This window comes from Lepisma saccharinum, chromosome 9 (assembly GCF_977018435.1).
Source record: "Lepisma saccharinum chromosome 9, izLepSacc3.1, whole genome shotgun sequence".
NCBI lineage: Eukaryota > Metazoa > Arthropoda > Insecta > Zygentoma > Lepismatidae > Lepisma > Lepisma saccharinum.
Window position 1 is genome coordinate 75379195 of NC_139237.1, and position 16935 is coordinate 75396129.

Sequence of the window (16935 nt, forward strand, 5' to 3'; positions counted from 1 at the left end):
TCAAAGATCTGGACAGACAGCTGATGCCTCTCAACAAGAAATAATTTTTGAAACTAGCATTTCAGTTCGAAGGACACTTGAAAGTGAATCATAAATTCAACAGAAATTCAACTCCTTACAAACTTCGACTTGAAGAAAAACAACAAAAGAAACAAACTGAAACAGTTGCGAAAGGGGCAGAATCAGAAAACAGCAAAGAAATCTCTGAGCTTCGACGGTGAAGCAAAGACTAATTGCATAATTTGTGGTGAAAACTTCGATGAGGACTGGATACAGTGTACTGTGTGAAAAGGTTGGGCCCATGAGGACTGTACCAGTCTTGAGGGAGATACATTTTATTATAAATGTGATATTTGTAATTCAAAATAACAATCTGTAGTTTGTAAAGCATGTAAGAAGGTAATAACAGATCTGTCCCATATAACCCGCCATTTTTTTATATATTGAAAAATGAGACTTTTACATTTTTTTCAATATCTCTAATTTGTGTAGTAAAAGTGTATGATCGTTTATATAGTGTTATAAAGATATGAATAAGGTTTACATATATGAGGTTTTTATTTAATTTGTGATTATCCTAAAGTTATTACATCATATATTCCTTAAGTGTCCGATACTACCCGACCTTCCCCTATAATCCGTTAGAATTTTATCCAGCTTTTTACTTCCATAGCAAGTGATTAATTTTAAACCTTATTTGTTGTTCATATTACGCTTTCCATTGTTATTGGTGAAATTTTTCATATAAAGAGTGGCGCATATTATACGAGTATCTACCAGTATCAGTTGACAACCCTGTCCGTACGCAGGCGCGCATGAGCAGAAATCTCCCTTGCTCAGGCAGCTACAAGACTCGCAATAGACTATGTTAGTGGTAACGTCATCAGGGCAAGATTGAGTCCAAATGAACCCGATACAATTGGATTTTCCATCACAAGGAGTAACTTTTAAAATTGTTAGCATTCATGAATCAAAATTGGGATGAGTATTGTACATCCATGTAAAGATGAGATTTCGGAGAATACGTCGATATTATTACACATAAATTGCAGAGAATTAGGTAAAGAATATTTCTAGGCCTGAGCCGATACTACATTGAACGGATACCGATGCCGATACTTGAAAATTGTAATAATTAAAAGTTATTCAAATTTTCATTAACAATAGTGTGTAAGTATTCTACTCCAATTATATTCATCAATTGACCAATGTTTTTGCTTTAAAATATACAAAAATTATATTATAATATTAAATTACATGTTATATCATCAAACAATTAAGTTTTTCCACTTAAAATTGGTGCAAAATAAAAACTTCTAAATTTGCATAATTTCCAGGACAATTAAGACTCCACGAAGAGGCATTTTGCGGATCGCGTGAAAGACCAAAATGCCGGAAAAGTATCGGTCGGTATCGGAAAATAAATTCAACCGATTGTTCGCGCCCGTCATCCAACAAGAAGACACTTTTCTTGTTTCGGCCGCTGTTTGTAGCATTTCCAGGAAGGTAATGGTGCTGTAGGTAGACTAATACACATAAATGAGACACTCAATTACATCGTACTGATGTATTCGTCGCAAAATATACATTATTTGCAGCCAACCTGCAATACGTCTCTTACATAGCGTCGCTTCTCTCTTCACAGACTATTCACTCTCTCACTTTCAGGAGGCTCTAGTGTCCAGAGAATAACATGGTGGCCATCTTGGCTCCAAAAGCACAAGGTACGGAACACGATACTTTCCGATTCCGATGCCACTAATACCGCCCGATACCTAGCCTAATTTCTTTTCTAGAATTTGGAAACGAAGCTGGACAACTAACTTTCTGTGATCTCTCTCTCTCTCTCTCTTTCCACACACTATGACAACATGATCCTTCACACATCTCGCAAGTAACATGATATCAGATTCTCAAGTAAAATTCTCTGACTTCTCTGTACATACTATACACTCTAGTCAGCCCTCGTACTGTATATTGTTATGTATATTATAATAGCAAATGTGCAAACACTCACACACATAAGTAATTGATTGTGTGCGTCTTCCCTACATGATACAACGTTGTACTAATTCTATACATGGGCTTACGTGCCGTACACTATAAGTTTACGTCTACATGCGTTGTCTACACGTAATCCACGCGTAGATTACATTGGGTTGTAGTTTACATGGACTTCGTAGACAATATAAAGTGCATTTCAATTCATTTTCAAGGCTTTCATGAAAGGAAAGTGACATTTTCAACTATATTGGTTCCTAACGAACTGAAAAGAATGCAATTTACAACAAAATTTCTCTTCTCTTCTATTATCAACTATGGAAGAAGATAAATAATATGCAAAAAAAAAAAATACAGACGGCAGTCGTGAAGCAACATTCGTCTTTTTACCATAAAATACTAGAATGTTTCCTATGTTAGGATTTTTCCTAGGTGAGAAATTGTTCGAATTTGGAAGAAAGAGTATGGAAAGTTCTCCTCACACATCAGCAACTGATACGCAGTATAATTTTGGTTTACTTCCACTGCGCCCTTTGCTAAGTTATCACCTTTCGCCATGTTGTTTACATAGATTACGTCATCTACGTGTATAAAATAGTCTACGTGTAGAATATCGTTGTTTACGCTTAAACGCACATCACTGGCTTACATTGACTTTTCTGCGACATATGCGTGTGTATAACGGTTTACGATCCTCTCGCTACCCTATGGCCATTGTTAAAATCATACTGAACCTACAACCGTATCAAAATAGACCATTGTTACAGTACAATGCGATGTATCATGTATATAATGCCATCATCTGTTGAACAAGTAGTATTGGCCATAAATTACAACACAGACACATACAGACCGTTCAGACCTGCTTGTTTCTGTTCAGCATATTGGAAGTTGTGGCATACAGTAATGTAACAGGTCCATTAAATCGATTCTGATAACTGGTGCGTTATATTATCATCTGTAATCAATTTATCCTTTTCCAGCAATTGTCGAAATTCTTGTTGTGGATGCTACAGCGTATGTATCCGCACAAAGGTGGATGAAATGTCAAAGCATATATTCATTAAACCGCTTTTCATATGTTAATATTCTCCCTAAACTAATTTTAGGATACAAATCAACAGTTGATTTGGCAAAAGTAATGTTTCGACACCACTCCATTGCTTGTTTTTCTATTGATGAAAGGTACAAGCGGTGTTGTTATGTGATAACGTGTACAGTACAGGTTGTCCGCACAGCCCTGCCATCAACATTAATATTAATGGCCTTTGTAGAAATGTTTGGACTCGGGATGCTGTTGAATAACCAATCATGAGTGCCTGTAAGGAGGGGGTGGGGGAGATAATATAACCCTCCGAATAAAATAAAATGATTAGTATTTCCTCCCCTCTTTTTACTTGTAACTCTCTCTTGGTTTTCTTTCCTTCTATCTTCTATCTAGCTTTCAGTCTTTTTTCTCACCTTTATCTCTTTGTTCGTGCTTACGTCCTCTCTTCTTGATTGTTTGGGTTTTTTTTCCTTTCTTTTTCTGTGTCATTTTTTTTTTATTCTCCATCTCTCCCTTGCTCTGTGTGTTTCGCTTATTTGTCCCTTACCTGCCTTTCTCTTTGTCTCGCTTATTTCGCACCCCTTATCTCTCTCTCTCTCTCTTTAACTCTCTTTCCCTGTATGTCTCGCTTATTTGTCCCTTCAGTCTATCTCTCTCTCTATTTCTCTTTGTTATTTGTCCATTCTCTCACTCTCTCTCTTTCATATTCTCACTCTCATTCCCCTTCTCTCTCTCTCTTTCCCCTTCTCTCTCTCTTTCCCCTTCTCTCTCTCTCTCTCTCTCTTTCCCCTTCTCTCTCTCTGCCTCGCTTCTATATTTTCTTTCTGTCTCTCACTTCTTCATTTCCCTTCTATTTCATGTTCTCTCTCTCATTTTCCATGTGTCAGCTTATTTGTTCCTTTTCTCTCTCTCTCTATCTCTCTCCCCCCTCTCTCCCTGTATACCTCGCTTAACTGTCCTTTGTCCGGAATGTCGACCCTCCTCCCGTCACGGGTAGAAAAATTTCCTTAAACCACCCCTTCACTGTATGCTTGGCCTCTGTGGTGGAGTGGATAGTGTCACGCCCGATGAAGCCAGAAGTCCCTGGTTAATACATGGATGTATAATTGCATTCGTATCTTCATCCTCATCGTCACAATTAAATTAAGACGTAGAAAAGCGACAAAAATTAACCTACGTAAATATAAAGAACAGATACTTACTTTAAATGTAAATAAATGGGGAAAGCACTATGTACTCTGCAACTCTGCAGCAGAAGATTTGTATTTGATAATGCATTTGTAATAAGTATCAAGAGGTAAATTTAACTCGTTGATTTCATGTGGAGTATATAAAGCTAAATTAAAGTATTTGTCACTTTATTTATCGCATTTTAGGAAGTAGACATACAATGGAGATGTAACTGGCCGTGATTCAGTAGTATTCAGTTACAATTTATTTTCTTTTCAGGGGGCGTGTATCTGCACTCCAAGGCCTGTTAGTCAAGGGTGATGTCATAGTCCGTGGTGGAGACGTCAGCAATATAACATCTCCAAGCCAGGTGGCACCTATACTTAGGTGAGTGCAAAAAAAAAAACTATTCCGTTTTCATGCGTTGCAACGTCTCTACATTGTTACTGAGTGTGTCATTAAGTCTGTGAATTAAAGCTATGATTATCATTTTTCTAAAAAAGCCCCGTACATTGAACGCAGTGTCATATTTGAAAATTTTCCTGTCGGGGGGCAGTAACTCGTCCTCCCTTGAGATACCATTCTGATTGTCCCCTTGTCATAAAGGTATGTAAGAGATGTGAAGGTATTCACGATTCCAGCTATATCATATGACATCTGGTGAGAGGTTTTGGAACTACTGTTTCTGGGAATGGCTTCTTATGCCATGTGGACACAAATGGAGAAAACTTCAATGACTGTTGAGCAAGTGATATTTTCTAAAGAGACTTATAATGACCCAAAGTTTCCCCACAGTGATAATTTGAATAGCGACTACTCACACATATACTCTCAACTAGTATAATATGTAGATGATGTGATGGGTACACTTTCTTTTGTAATTAATTCAGAATGTCAATCATCCTTTCGCATGTCGGTTATTTCAAGGGCACATAGCTGTTACCAGAGACTTCGCCGCACCCTGTTCTCGTAATTCAATAGTTCAACTATTCATCAGGTAAGTGAACAGCAGCAGACCCGGAAGAAAAATTTCAGGTGGGCCTGTCCGGGATTTGAACCCGGGACCTCTCGCACCCGAAGCGAGAATCATACCCCTAGACCAACAGGCCGAAGTGACGGCTGTTGTTCAGCCGCTCTGCTTGATGTATTGACTGTGATTTCTGATATACACGTGCGTGATTGTGGATGACAGAATATCAAAAGTGTAGATTACCACTTCATCCAAACCATCGCTATTAACTGAATTGTAGAGTAAAACAAGTACACAAATATATACATACAGAGTGTTGTTGCGAAACGTTAGTAGTAAAATAAAGCATAGATTGAAATGTTGGTACATGCGACCAAAATGTGATATATTTGTCGTGCATCAAATAACGCTCGTCTTACAGTATACTATACCACACAAGTCTGCAAAACTCAAACTGGTTTTCATGGATGCCCATGTGGAGGCGGATAATGGCATCATTTTTTTTGGAAGGGGATTTTGCCTTAAAATAATAAAATAATTCAGCATGTATACTTTTCTGAAATATATGTAAAGAGAAGTTTACACCTTGGCACCATGCTGCAATATGTGCAATGAGTGGTGGAGGGGAATTCATTTACTCTAGCTACTTCCAAGTCACTTTTGCTACTAGGTGCAAGATAGCACATTAAACAAGTGACTTTCAGTAATAGGATAGTAATAGACACGCCGTCGTAATTAAATACTTTATGGGAAGTATGACATAATCTGGGGGTGATGCGCCATTGGTCTTTGGCATAATGGCCACCATTGCTTGTTTTTTCCGATACTTAGGCCCACACATTCATTTCTCTCGTTCTCACTCTCTGTCTGTCTGTCTCTCTCCCTCCCTTTTGCTCTTACTCTTGTTTATAACTGCCTCTGCATCTTTCTTCCTGTCTCTCTCGCTCTGTTTTTTTCCTCTTCCTTCTCTTTGTGTCCTTCCCCTGTCTCTCACATTTTCTCTATTTGTATCTCTCCCAACTCTTTTCTGTTACCCTTATATCTTACTCTTTCTTGTATTCTTTGTGTAACTATTTCCTCTCTCGTCTTTCTATTTTTCTTTGTGTAACTATTTCCTCTCAAATCTTTCTCTTTTTCTTTGTTTAACTATTCTGCTCTCTTCCCTCCTCTCTCGCTATCGCTCTTTCTGCCTGCTTCTCTCTCTCTCTCTCTGTCTCTTCTTCTTCTCACCTACACTGTTGCCGTCTCCCTTTTCTTTGTTTCCTTTCCCTATCTTTCTTCGCCTTTTCTCTTTTCTTTGTGTAACTCTTCATCTCTTTTTCCTTCCTCTTCCCCCTATCTCTTACGTTTTTCTTTGTTTAATTGTTTCTCTCTACGCTCTAACTCTTCCTCTTTTTTTCTTGTGTAACTGTTTCCATCCTTCTCTCTCTCTCTCTCTCTCTCTCTCTCTCTTCTCCTTTTCTTTGCGTAACTGTTCCCATTTCCCCACTCTCTCTGGCTCTCTCTTTCTAGTATCCCTCACACTTTTTCTTTTTCTTTGTGTAACTGCTTCCTCTTCTCTCTACCCCATTGTGCATACTGTAAATCACGTTTTGTATTCCGTGTATGTGTGTTTGCTCGTTCTGTGCTTTCCAAACTCCACCCCGTCTGCCTTCTTCCCTTTCTCCTGCTCGCTTCCGAATTCCGCACAGCTTAACTGGCGGATCGATAAATGAGGCTCTGATGTGTCAGGGTCTGTGTAAAGTAGTCTCTTTCCGCGGAACATCCATCAGCTTCGTTAACACCAGTTCAGCACAACTTAAACAGACGTCGCTGGAGTCAGGAGAGTGGAAATTTGCTTCAACTGGCTGCTTTTCGTAGACCTCCATTTCCCGTGCGTTTGTTTGTAAAGCATTTACCATATAATTACACCAGACGTATGTCAGAGAACAAATCAAAGAGTAAATAATTTTGTTAACGTCTTAAGGGAAAACACTTCAAGCTTTAGTAACAACTATATGTTTAAAGTGTATGATAATTATTAGGACGTAATTTTTCGGTTTTATGTTGCTTTACAACAATCCGTTTTGTTTATTTCATTTTCCGGTGTTACTTTCCCCCCTAAATTCACGTTTCTCATAGAAGAAGCCGAACTCCGAATTAGAAATTTCAGTTCATGGTAATTTTGACGTCACTGTAGAACTGGGACAATTCCTAAATTAATCAACGTATAATTGCTTGGGATTTCAATATATCCTTGTCAATTACAACAATGTATATTTCCTAAGAACCTTTACTCTGCTTAACGCGGGGCTGAAGACACCCACATGTCAAATTCTCTTCCACGTAAGTACTCGAGCTGCTTTTTTGCAGTCTGACGAGGCTCTGGCGCCGGGACTCATAGACAGGATAATTTCATGCGGGTCTTTTGCTGTGTCGTTTCTTCCATATTTGTTTGTCCCTTCATCCATCTCATCTAATTATCATTCATCCTCATCGTCGCGATTTCCCCAAAGTCTATCAACTAACTAAATCTACTTAAAACTTCGTAGCGGTAACGTCTTGCCTTGTAGTCAAGGATTCCCAAGTTCTATACCCACTGGAGGCAAATAGTGATTCGGATTCCACTTTAAACTTTGGTCCTGTTTCCATACGATGGGCTTCAAAAGAAAAATATCTACTTAAGACTTGATTTATGTTTCATAACATTGTAAGTCATCTTGAATTGTTGTTTTAAGTCTACTTTATGCACAGAAAAGCTAATAGGTATTGGACCTACAGTTCAAAGTGGGATACGTACGTACCACTATGTACCTTCAGAAACATTACATGGTTAATCGGTACAAAATAGGGTACAGACAGTTATCTGTAAAGAAAACAATCTCAAAATAACATGATAAACAATGACAAAGTGTGAAAATATGTGGGAGGGGCAGTGGCGTGGCGTGACTTTTTCAAACGTTTTACCGGCCATCAGACGTTATCATCTCCACCCCACCCCGCCCCCCAAAAAAACATGCCTTTGATCTAGATTTTTTTTTTCAATCCGCTCAATGATTTAGCCACAATCACTCCTAGAAAGAACTACCACTCATGAGAGAGTTACCGCGAAAATCCAGTGAATACTGAATAGTGGTCGCGCCTTGTCAACCATCTCTGTTTCTTTGAAAAGAGGTGGAAAGGGGAAGAAGAGCCACACATTTCTCGGGTCAGTGTTTGTGTGGTGGGAAGACGATAGAATTCCCCTCCTCCAGCGGTAGAAAGGAAGTCGAGTAGTACGTACTACTGTTGCAACTTAGTTTTTTGGAGCAAGGTTTGTCCCAATGACGAATCGCATCAAGTACTTATCTTTTCGTCTATTACGTAAACGGTCTCAGTTGTAGTTAAATCCAGCTTTGGCTTTGAAGTCTAGCTCTTGTTGCTTCAGAGAAATAGTATCCCCGTTTTAGGCGGGATTTAGCTCTTTTCTGGAAATCCATTGTGACAACACTTGCTGATCCGGTAGGCTGGGCCGTCAACTGGGCCCCTAAACAGGCATATGAATAACCCCCTAGCACACTTACGCAAGGGAACAGCGCCAATGCAAGGGGATGTTACCTCTCGAGGGTAGCGCAACGGCCTGCCTCTTCGCTTTTGTCGGCTGCAGAAAAAATGTCCTCTGCAATATACACTCGACTGCAACGCTGTCGGTTAACGTATTTAACAATGTTGTTATTTTATTGATAAAAAACTTTTACATTTCTTTACATTTTGCTGTTACCTGCGGTAAAACCGGTTACGTGTACGCCACGCCTCTGGGGAGGGGGAGGCGTAATACAAAACTTGAAGAACGTCCAGATACAAATTTCTGATTGTCACGGTATTTATCTATACCGGGCGTCAATGTGCTGATATTAGCGTTAAAGACAGAGTTCGTTATTTTGGAAATTCTCTAACGTACCCGTTTCAATCCAAAAACTACTAAATACTAAGAAGTATTCAGCTCTGAATATTTTAATTTGTATTAGGTGTAATTTTGAGTTCATTGCCAGTTCTAAGGAAAGTATTATTTCTGAATATTGTACGTTTTTGGCCATGATTGCTTCCATAATCTTCTGGAATACCATCCCCTTCTTGCAATGGGTTCTATTCAAGGAGGGGGCGCAGTTCCGTTTTCACAGTTCCCGATTAGAGAAAGAAAGTTAGATAGAAAAAGAGAGTTCACAAACCGAAAATGGAGCTCGCCTTAATGGATTTCTCTCGTAAGGCATGAGCTCCATTTTCTGGCAGTGTTGCCAGCTCCTTACTCGAAAAAATCACCAAGGTTTTTTTTGGGGTTTAACCTAGCCTAAAGCAAGGAGCTGGCAATCTTGCTTGAGGTATTTTCTCGCAGTGTTGCCAACTCCTCACTCGAAAAAATCACCTTTTACAAGAAAAAAAAAGAGAAAGGGAAGAGTTAAACAACCGACAGCTTACCCACACTTTTTTTTGGGTCTAACCTAACCTAAAGCAAGGAGCTGGCAACGTTGCTTGAGACTTGCGTTACAGTGCATAAAGCAAGGTTGCCAACCCACTGGTACTTTTGCCATAGCCTTTTACAAGAAAAAAAAAGAAAGGGAAGAGTTAAACAACCGACAGCTTACCCACAGCCTTTTTTGGTCTAACCTAACCTAAAGCAAAGAGCTGGCAACTTTGCTTGTGCAATCAACCCGGTTGACCGCCCTCAAGTAAAAATCAGCGTTGCCAACTCCTTACTCGAAAAAAAAATCACCAAGATTTTTTTTGGTCTATCCTAACCTAAAGCAAGGAGCTGGCAATTTTGCTTGTGCAATCAACCCGGTTGACCCCCCTCAAGTAAAAATCAGCGTTGCCAACTCCTCACTCGAAAAAAAAATCACCAAGATTTTTTTTTGGTCTAACCTAACCTAAAGCAAGAAGCTGGCAACCTTGCTTGAAGCTTGCCTTACAGTGCATAAAGCAAGGTTGCCAACTTACTGGTATTTTTGCCACAACCTTTTACAAAAAAGAGAGAGGAGAGAGAGAAAGAGAGGAGAGAGAGAGAGGGAAGAGTTAAACAACCGACAGCTGCCAACACCCACCCTAACCTAACCTAACCCACCCTAACCTAACCTAACCTAACCTAACCAGATCTAACGTAACCTAAAGCAAGAAGCTGGCAACCTTGCTTGAGGTTTGCCTTACAGTGCATAAAGCAAGGTTGCCAACCTACTGGTACTTTTGCCATAGCCTTTTACAAAAAAGAGAGAGAGAGGGAAGAGTTAAACAGCCGACAGCCTACCTACAGCTTTTTTTTGTCTAACCTAACCTAAAGCAAGGGGCTGGCAATCTTACTTAAGGCATGCCTTACAGTGCATAAAGCAATTTTTGCCAACCTGCATATACTAAACAAAGAGAGCCGGCACTGCCGTAAAAGAGGGAGATGGATGGATGGGAACACTGCACGGGTTCAACGTCATCAAATAAAAATCGTCTTAATGGTTTTTTTTTCTTGTAAGGCATGATCTCTATTTTCTCGCAGTGTTACCAACTCCTACCTACACCTTTTTTTTAGTTGGCAAGGGCTAGAGAGAGAGAAAAACTTATAGCTGGGAACGGTAATGAGCGAATGTGCCATATCGTAATTTTCCAACTCCGTATATCGCGACTTTTGTAAACCTCTCTCTCTCGGGGGAACGATGTGCCACACACACACACACACACACACACACACACGCACGCGCGCGTGTATTGTGACGCAAGCAAACAGACAAAATAATAATAATTGTTGTTTTTTAGGATTCCTGGCTCTCTGGCGTGGTGCCCAACCAAAAAAGTAAAGGTTTTCTCGTATGGCCTTCGAACGTAGAATTGATTGACGTGCGGGCGAATCTCTTCTGGAATGTTTTTCAATTCGTACATCTGACCATACATGCTATTCATCATCAATTTAGCTGTGTTTTGTTTGGCGTCTATTTCGAGCAGTTTGCCTGGCGGTAAAGTCTTATTGTTTTTTAATTTTTTGATTTTTTACGCAAGGCCATGATCTTGCGTATGCACGTGGCGTTTAGCGTGTCTCGTGAAAAATACACGTGAAGATCAGCTTCCGTACAACCGGCTGGATTTGTAACGCCGCGATAAACATCAACTTCCGTACCGGGCAGAATGCCTGTTCTGGCGTGGAATTTGCGCCACTCCCAAGTTCACGTTGAAAGGGGAGAGGCTAGCTGCTACTTTGGCCATGCACATGCCCTCTTAACTTGCCCCGTAGGACATGTTCTGTTCTCTTACGAGAATTAATATAGGTTGTCATAGAACCCTCCAATTCATGACTTAGCAAAAACAATCTGTTTGGGGATTCATCACGTACACCTATATGTGAGAAAAAGTATGAATAGAACCTATGCTCGGAAATTCAAAATGGCGACCAGAAGTGGGGTTATCTTGGAAACGGTAAGACTTAGGAAAAATTTGTTTGGTGATTCATCACGTACGCCTATATGTGAGAAAAAATATGAAGAGAACCTATGCTCGGAAATCCAAAATGGCGACCTTAAGTGGCATTATCTTGGAAACGGTAAGACTTAGGAGAAATCTGTTTGCGGATTCATCACGTACGCCTATATGTGAGAAAAAGTATGAATAGAACCTATGCTCGGAAATTCAAAATGGCGACCGGAAGTGGCGTTATCTTGGAAACGGCAAGACTTAGGAGAAATCTGTTTTCGGATTCATCACGTACACCTATACGTGAGTAAAAATATGAATAGAACCTATGTTCGGAAATCGAAAATGGCGACCGGAAGTGGGGTTATCTTGGAAACGGTAAGACTTAGAAGAAATCTGTTTTCAGATTCATCACGTACGCCTATACGTGGGAAAAAGTATGAATAGAATCTATGTTCGGAAATCGAAAATAGCGACCGGAAGTGGCGTTATCTTGGAAACGGTAAGACTTAGAAGAAATCTGTTTTCGGATTCATCACGTACGCCTATACGTGAGTAAAATATGAATAGAACCTATGCTCGGAAATCGAAAATAGCGACCGGAAATAGGGTTATCTTGGAAACGGTAAAACTTAGGAAAAATCTGTTTGCGGATTCATCACATACACCTATACGTGAGAAAAAGTATGAATAGAACCTATGTTCGGAAATCGAAAATAGCGACCGGAAATAGGGTTATCTAGGAAACAGTAAAACTTAGAAAAAATATGTTTGCGGATTCATCACGTACGCCTATATGTGAGAAAAAGTATGAATAGAACCTATGTTCGGAAATCCAAAATGGCGACCGGAAGTGGCGTTATCTTGGAAACGGTAAAACTTAGGAGAAATCTGTTTGCTGATTCATCACGTACGCCTATACGTGAGAAAAAGTATGAATAGAACCTATGCTCGGAAATCGAAAATGGCGACCGGAAGTGGCGTTATCTTGGAAACGGTAAGACTTAGGAAAATTCTGTTTGCGGATTCATCACGTACGCCTATACGTGAGTAAAAGTATGAATAGAACCTATGTTCGGAAATCGAAAATGGCAACCGGAAGTGGCGTTATCTTGGAAACGGCAAGACTTAGAAGAAATCTGTTTGCGGATTCATCACGTACACCTATACGTGAGAAAAAGTATGAATAGAACCTATGTTCGGAAATCGAAAATGGCGACCGGAAGTGGGGTTATCTTGGAAACGGTAAAACTTAGGAAAAATCTGTTTGGTGATTCGTCACGTACACCTATATGTGAGAAAAAATATGAATAGAACCTATGTTCGGAAATCCAAAATGGCGACCGGAAGTGGGATTATCTTGGAAACGGTAAGACTTAGGAGAAATCTGTTTGCGGATTTTTCATGTGCACCTATACGTGAGAAAAAGTATGAATAGAACCTATGCTCGGAAATCGAAAATAGCGACCGGAAGTGGCGTTATCTTGGAAACGGTAAGACTTAGGAGAAATCTGTTTGCGGATTCATCACGTACGCCTATATGTGAGAAAAAGTATGAATAGAACCTATGCTCGGAAATCCAAAATGGCGACCGGAAGTGGGGTTATCTTGGAAACGGTAAGACTTAGGAGAAATCTGTTTGCGGATTTATCACGTACGCCTATACGTGAGTAAAATATGAATAGAACCTATGCTCGGAAATCGATAATAGCGACTGGAAATAGGGTTATCTTGGAAACAGCAAGACTTAGAAAAAATATGTTTGCTGATTCATCATGTATGTTTATACGTGAGTAAAAATATGAATAGAACCTATGTTTGGAAATTTGAACGAAGCGAACAGAGAGATCGAATACGACGTGGACGTAGGGGACGGGTTTATTCATCCTCACAGAGCAGACCTCTATCTTCAATTCGACGTGGTGAAGAAGAAAAGCGGATACGCGTTTCCCCGCAGCAGCAAACTTGATACTCGTGGACAACTTCGTGCCTCACCTGTTCTCGCAGGTGGAGGTGAGGAAACACAACACCGTCATCGACAGAATAGATTATCCAGGCATCACGTCGACGGCGGTGGGAACTTTGAAATTATCCAAAACAGACGCAGCGTACTATCAGCTAGGAGGATTTGAAGCAGAAACCAAAATATCGACGAGAAGTTACACGGTGCTCTTTCCCATGCGTTTGCTTCCGGGATTCTTCTCGGACTACAAGAAGATCATGTGGAAGAGAGGACTGTGCGTTATGTTTCGAAGGGCTGCCAACAACAACAACGCACTGATGCACTGATAAGACGCAGTTCAACAACATACAGTTCGACATGCCAGATTTTGTCGTAGTGCTTTTTCAGACCGGGAGGGACAAAAATCAGGAAAAAGATTCCAGCAAGTTTGACGACTGCAAGATCAAGAATGTTTATTTGAAGAACAGTAGAAACGAAGTGTTCCCGCACGAGAATTACAACCTCGACGTGACCAAAAACGATTACCTCAAACTTTACGAAGCGTTCTCGGCTTACAAACACGTGACCGAGGGAAGCGTGGACATGTACTACACGCCCAGCGAATTCAAAGCACGGAGACCCATGACTGTCATCAACACATCTAAGAGAAAGAAGGTTGTGGTCAACGATCGAACCAACATCAAGATCGTCTGCGAGTTTCACGATGCCTTGCCCGAGGATATCCTATGTAGTGGAACGTGGAGAGAAACCTTGGTGATTTTTTCGAGTAAGATGTTGGCAACACTGCGAGAAAATAAGGCTTATGCCTTACAAGAGCAAACTATTAAGGCGAGCCTCACCGAGCCTTATTTTCGGTCGCAGAATTCTCTATTTGGGTCTACTAATGTTGCCAACTCACTAGGCCGCATCAATATTGCGCGCTCAAGCATGATTTAATTTTATTATATTTTCAGATTCACCACAAAACAAGGTGTTGACAGGCAGTGTGTATATATATTGTAAGAAGATGTTTTATTATCAACCTCTACTTCTTGCAGTACATCCTGGACACAGCGTTGCAGGTTAACAAAGGATTTTTGGTTAGTATATATTTTTTTTCTTAAAACTGTTCGGTTACTCGCTCGTTCCTGGCATCATACACAAAAGTTTTCTCTGCGATGAGGATGACGCTACAAAGAGTGTCGGCAGGCAAGGCATCGTGGAACTCGCACACAATCTTGATGTTGGTGCGATCGTTAACAACCACCTGCTTTCTTTTAGATGTGTTGATGAGGAACATGGGTCTGCGAGCTATGAACTCGTTTGGATTGTAGTACACGTCCACGTTACCGGAAGTCACTCGTTTGTAAGCTGTGTACGCCTCGTACAGTTTCAGGTAGTCTTTTTCTGCGATGTTTAGGTTGTAGTTCTCACGTGGGAAAACTTCGTTCCTGCCATTTTTGAGGTAAATGTTCTTAATCTTGCAGTTGTCGAACTGGCTTGAATTTTTCTCCTGATTGTTACCTCTTCCTGTCTGGAAGAGTACGACTGCAAACTCGGGCATGTCGTACCGAATGTTGTTGAATTGCGTGGTTACGTCAAATTCGAAATGATTGCCGGAAGCAGGTTTTTGCACACACTGGTAGCCATAAAACTGAATGGACACTTGAGGATTCTTCAGGATGTCGGCTTTGTACTTGAGAGCATAGTTTGATTCGTATTCTACCACTGGCACGCGCAGCTCCATGGATTTTACAATACACTTGGCAGCGTCGGGTAGTGTGTTGGGAAGCAAGGTAGTCCCGTCAGGGCCCAAAGTGCTGTATCGCATCAGTGCGTCGTTGTCGTTGGCAGCTCTGCGAAAAGTAACACGCAAACCACCCTTCCACATGATCTCCTTGTAGTCCGAGAAGAAACCGGGCAGCAGACGCATGGGAAACAGTACTGTGTGACTTTGAGTTTTTATTTTTGTACCTGCTTCGAATCCCCCTGCCTGGTAGTATGCTGCATCGGTCTTGGAGAGTTTCAGTGTTCCCACGGCAGTCGAGGTAATCCCGGGATAGTCAACCCTATCGATGACGGTGCCGTGCTTTCTAACTTCCACCTGTGAGAATAGGTACGGCACAAAATTATCTACGAGTCTTAGGTTTGCGTTGGCAAGAAATGCTTCGCCGTTGTCTCTCTTCACTACATCAAACTTGACGTACAAATCAGCTCTGTGAGGGTGAATGAATCCATCCCCGACGTCCACATCGTATTCTATCTCTCGATTCGCTTCGTTAAGGTTGGCAAACGTGCGACGGTTGGGAGGGAAGGACTGCAACTCGTAACTTTCGATTTGTTCCATGATGGCTATTTATTATATGTTAATCTCCACGACGGCAGTGGTCGCGGCTCCTGCAAAATCAACCACCTCCCTCTTCTTGTTTGTCACTGCTAATTCTATGTTGTCTATGCGATTACGAGATACAGGAAAGTATATCGGTGGGGAGGGTGTGTAGATAATTGGCTCCATGAACTCAGAGTTTGGTTTGAACGTAGCGATAATACCTGTCTGCTTGTGACTCCCTGGGATGCCGTCAGAGGATTTGGTGATCATACCTTGATTATTTTTTACAGAGCAGTTTGGGCAGGTTGTTATTTATAACCCCACCCCCAATTTTTTTGTTTTGTGTTCATGGCGATGGTCGTACCTAATGCGACGACCCGTTCGCCCAGCGAGACGTCTCTGCTGACGAGTCTCCCGAAAGCTGCGTGCTCTAACTTTCTGTCAGCATCATGACGTACATCGAGATCGGTATTGGTATTGTAGGCAATATCGTGATTCTTGCATGCAGCATCCAGGGGATTCACACCCTTGTCGCCTTTTTAGTCGCTGTTCGAGTTTGGTACCGGGACCGCGGTACTGGTAACCTGGCAAGTGTATCTTGAAGGGTAGCTTGTTGATGATGTCGTTCACGAGACCTCGACCTTCGGCCACGTTCCAAAATTTCGGAGGTAGGGTGTTGATGATTTTGATGAGGCACCCTATGCCTTTGTCGTTATTCACAATGAAGTTGGCAAGCTTGGGGCTAACCATGTCCACAATTCCTACCTTCTCGTTGCGAAAGTTGCTGTTGCCTGCATTCTCCTCTCCTGCAATAACCAACAACCTGTCTATGAGCTTGCGCACGTCGTCAACCCACACAAACTCTTTGGGCAGGCTGTTGTAGAGTTTGACGCCGCTGCCTGTTTTGACCTGGTTCCATATCGGCTTGATGAGGTTCTTGTATTTTTCGCCGCTGCTAGATTTGACGCGATTCTGCGTAGCGTCGTTGTTTTGGTACAAGGCATCCGTCATGATCAAAATTTCCTTGTAACTTTGGTAATCTTCGTCTGTGTAATCTCTTGGCTGCTTTTTTG

At 41.1% G+C, this 16935-nt stretch overlaps 1 protein-coding gene and 1 non-coding gene across 2 annotated transcripts in view; one reads left to right on the top strand and one right to left on the bottom strand.

The window, feature by feature from the left end:
- LOC145992738 (tectonic-2-like) overlaps nt 1-16935 on the top strand; it is a 619016-nt gene that overhangs the window by 442525 nt on the left and 159556 nt on the right. Inside the window, exon 6 of the mRNA XM_083129123.1 lies at nt 4499-4606. Within this exon, the coding sequence (XP_082985249.1) occupies nt 4499-4606 (108 nt within the window). The remainder of the gene's footprint in view (nt 1-4498; nt 4607-16935) is intronic.
- Nucleotides 5257-5328, bottom strand: TRNAP-CGG (transfer RNA proline (anticodon CGG)). Its single transcript has one exon. It is a non-coding gene; the product is annotated as a tRNA-Pro (tRNA).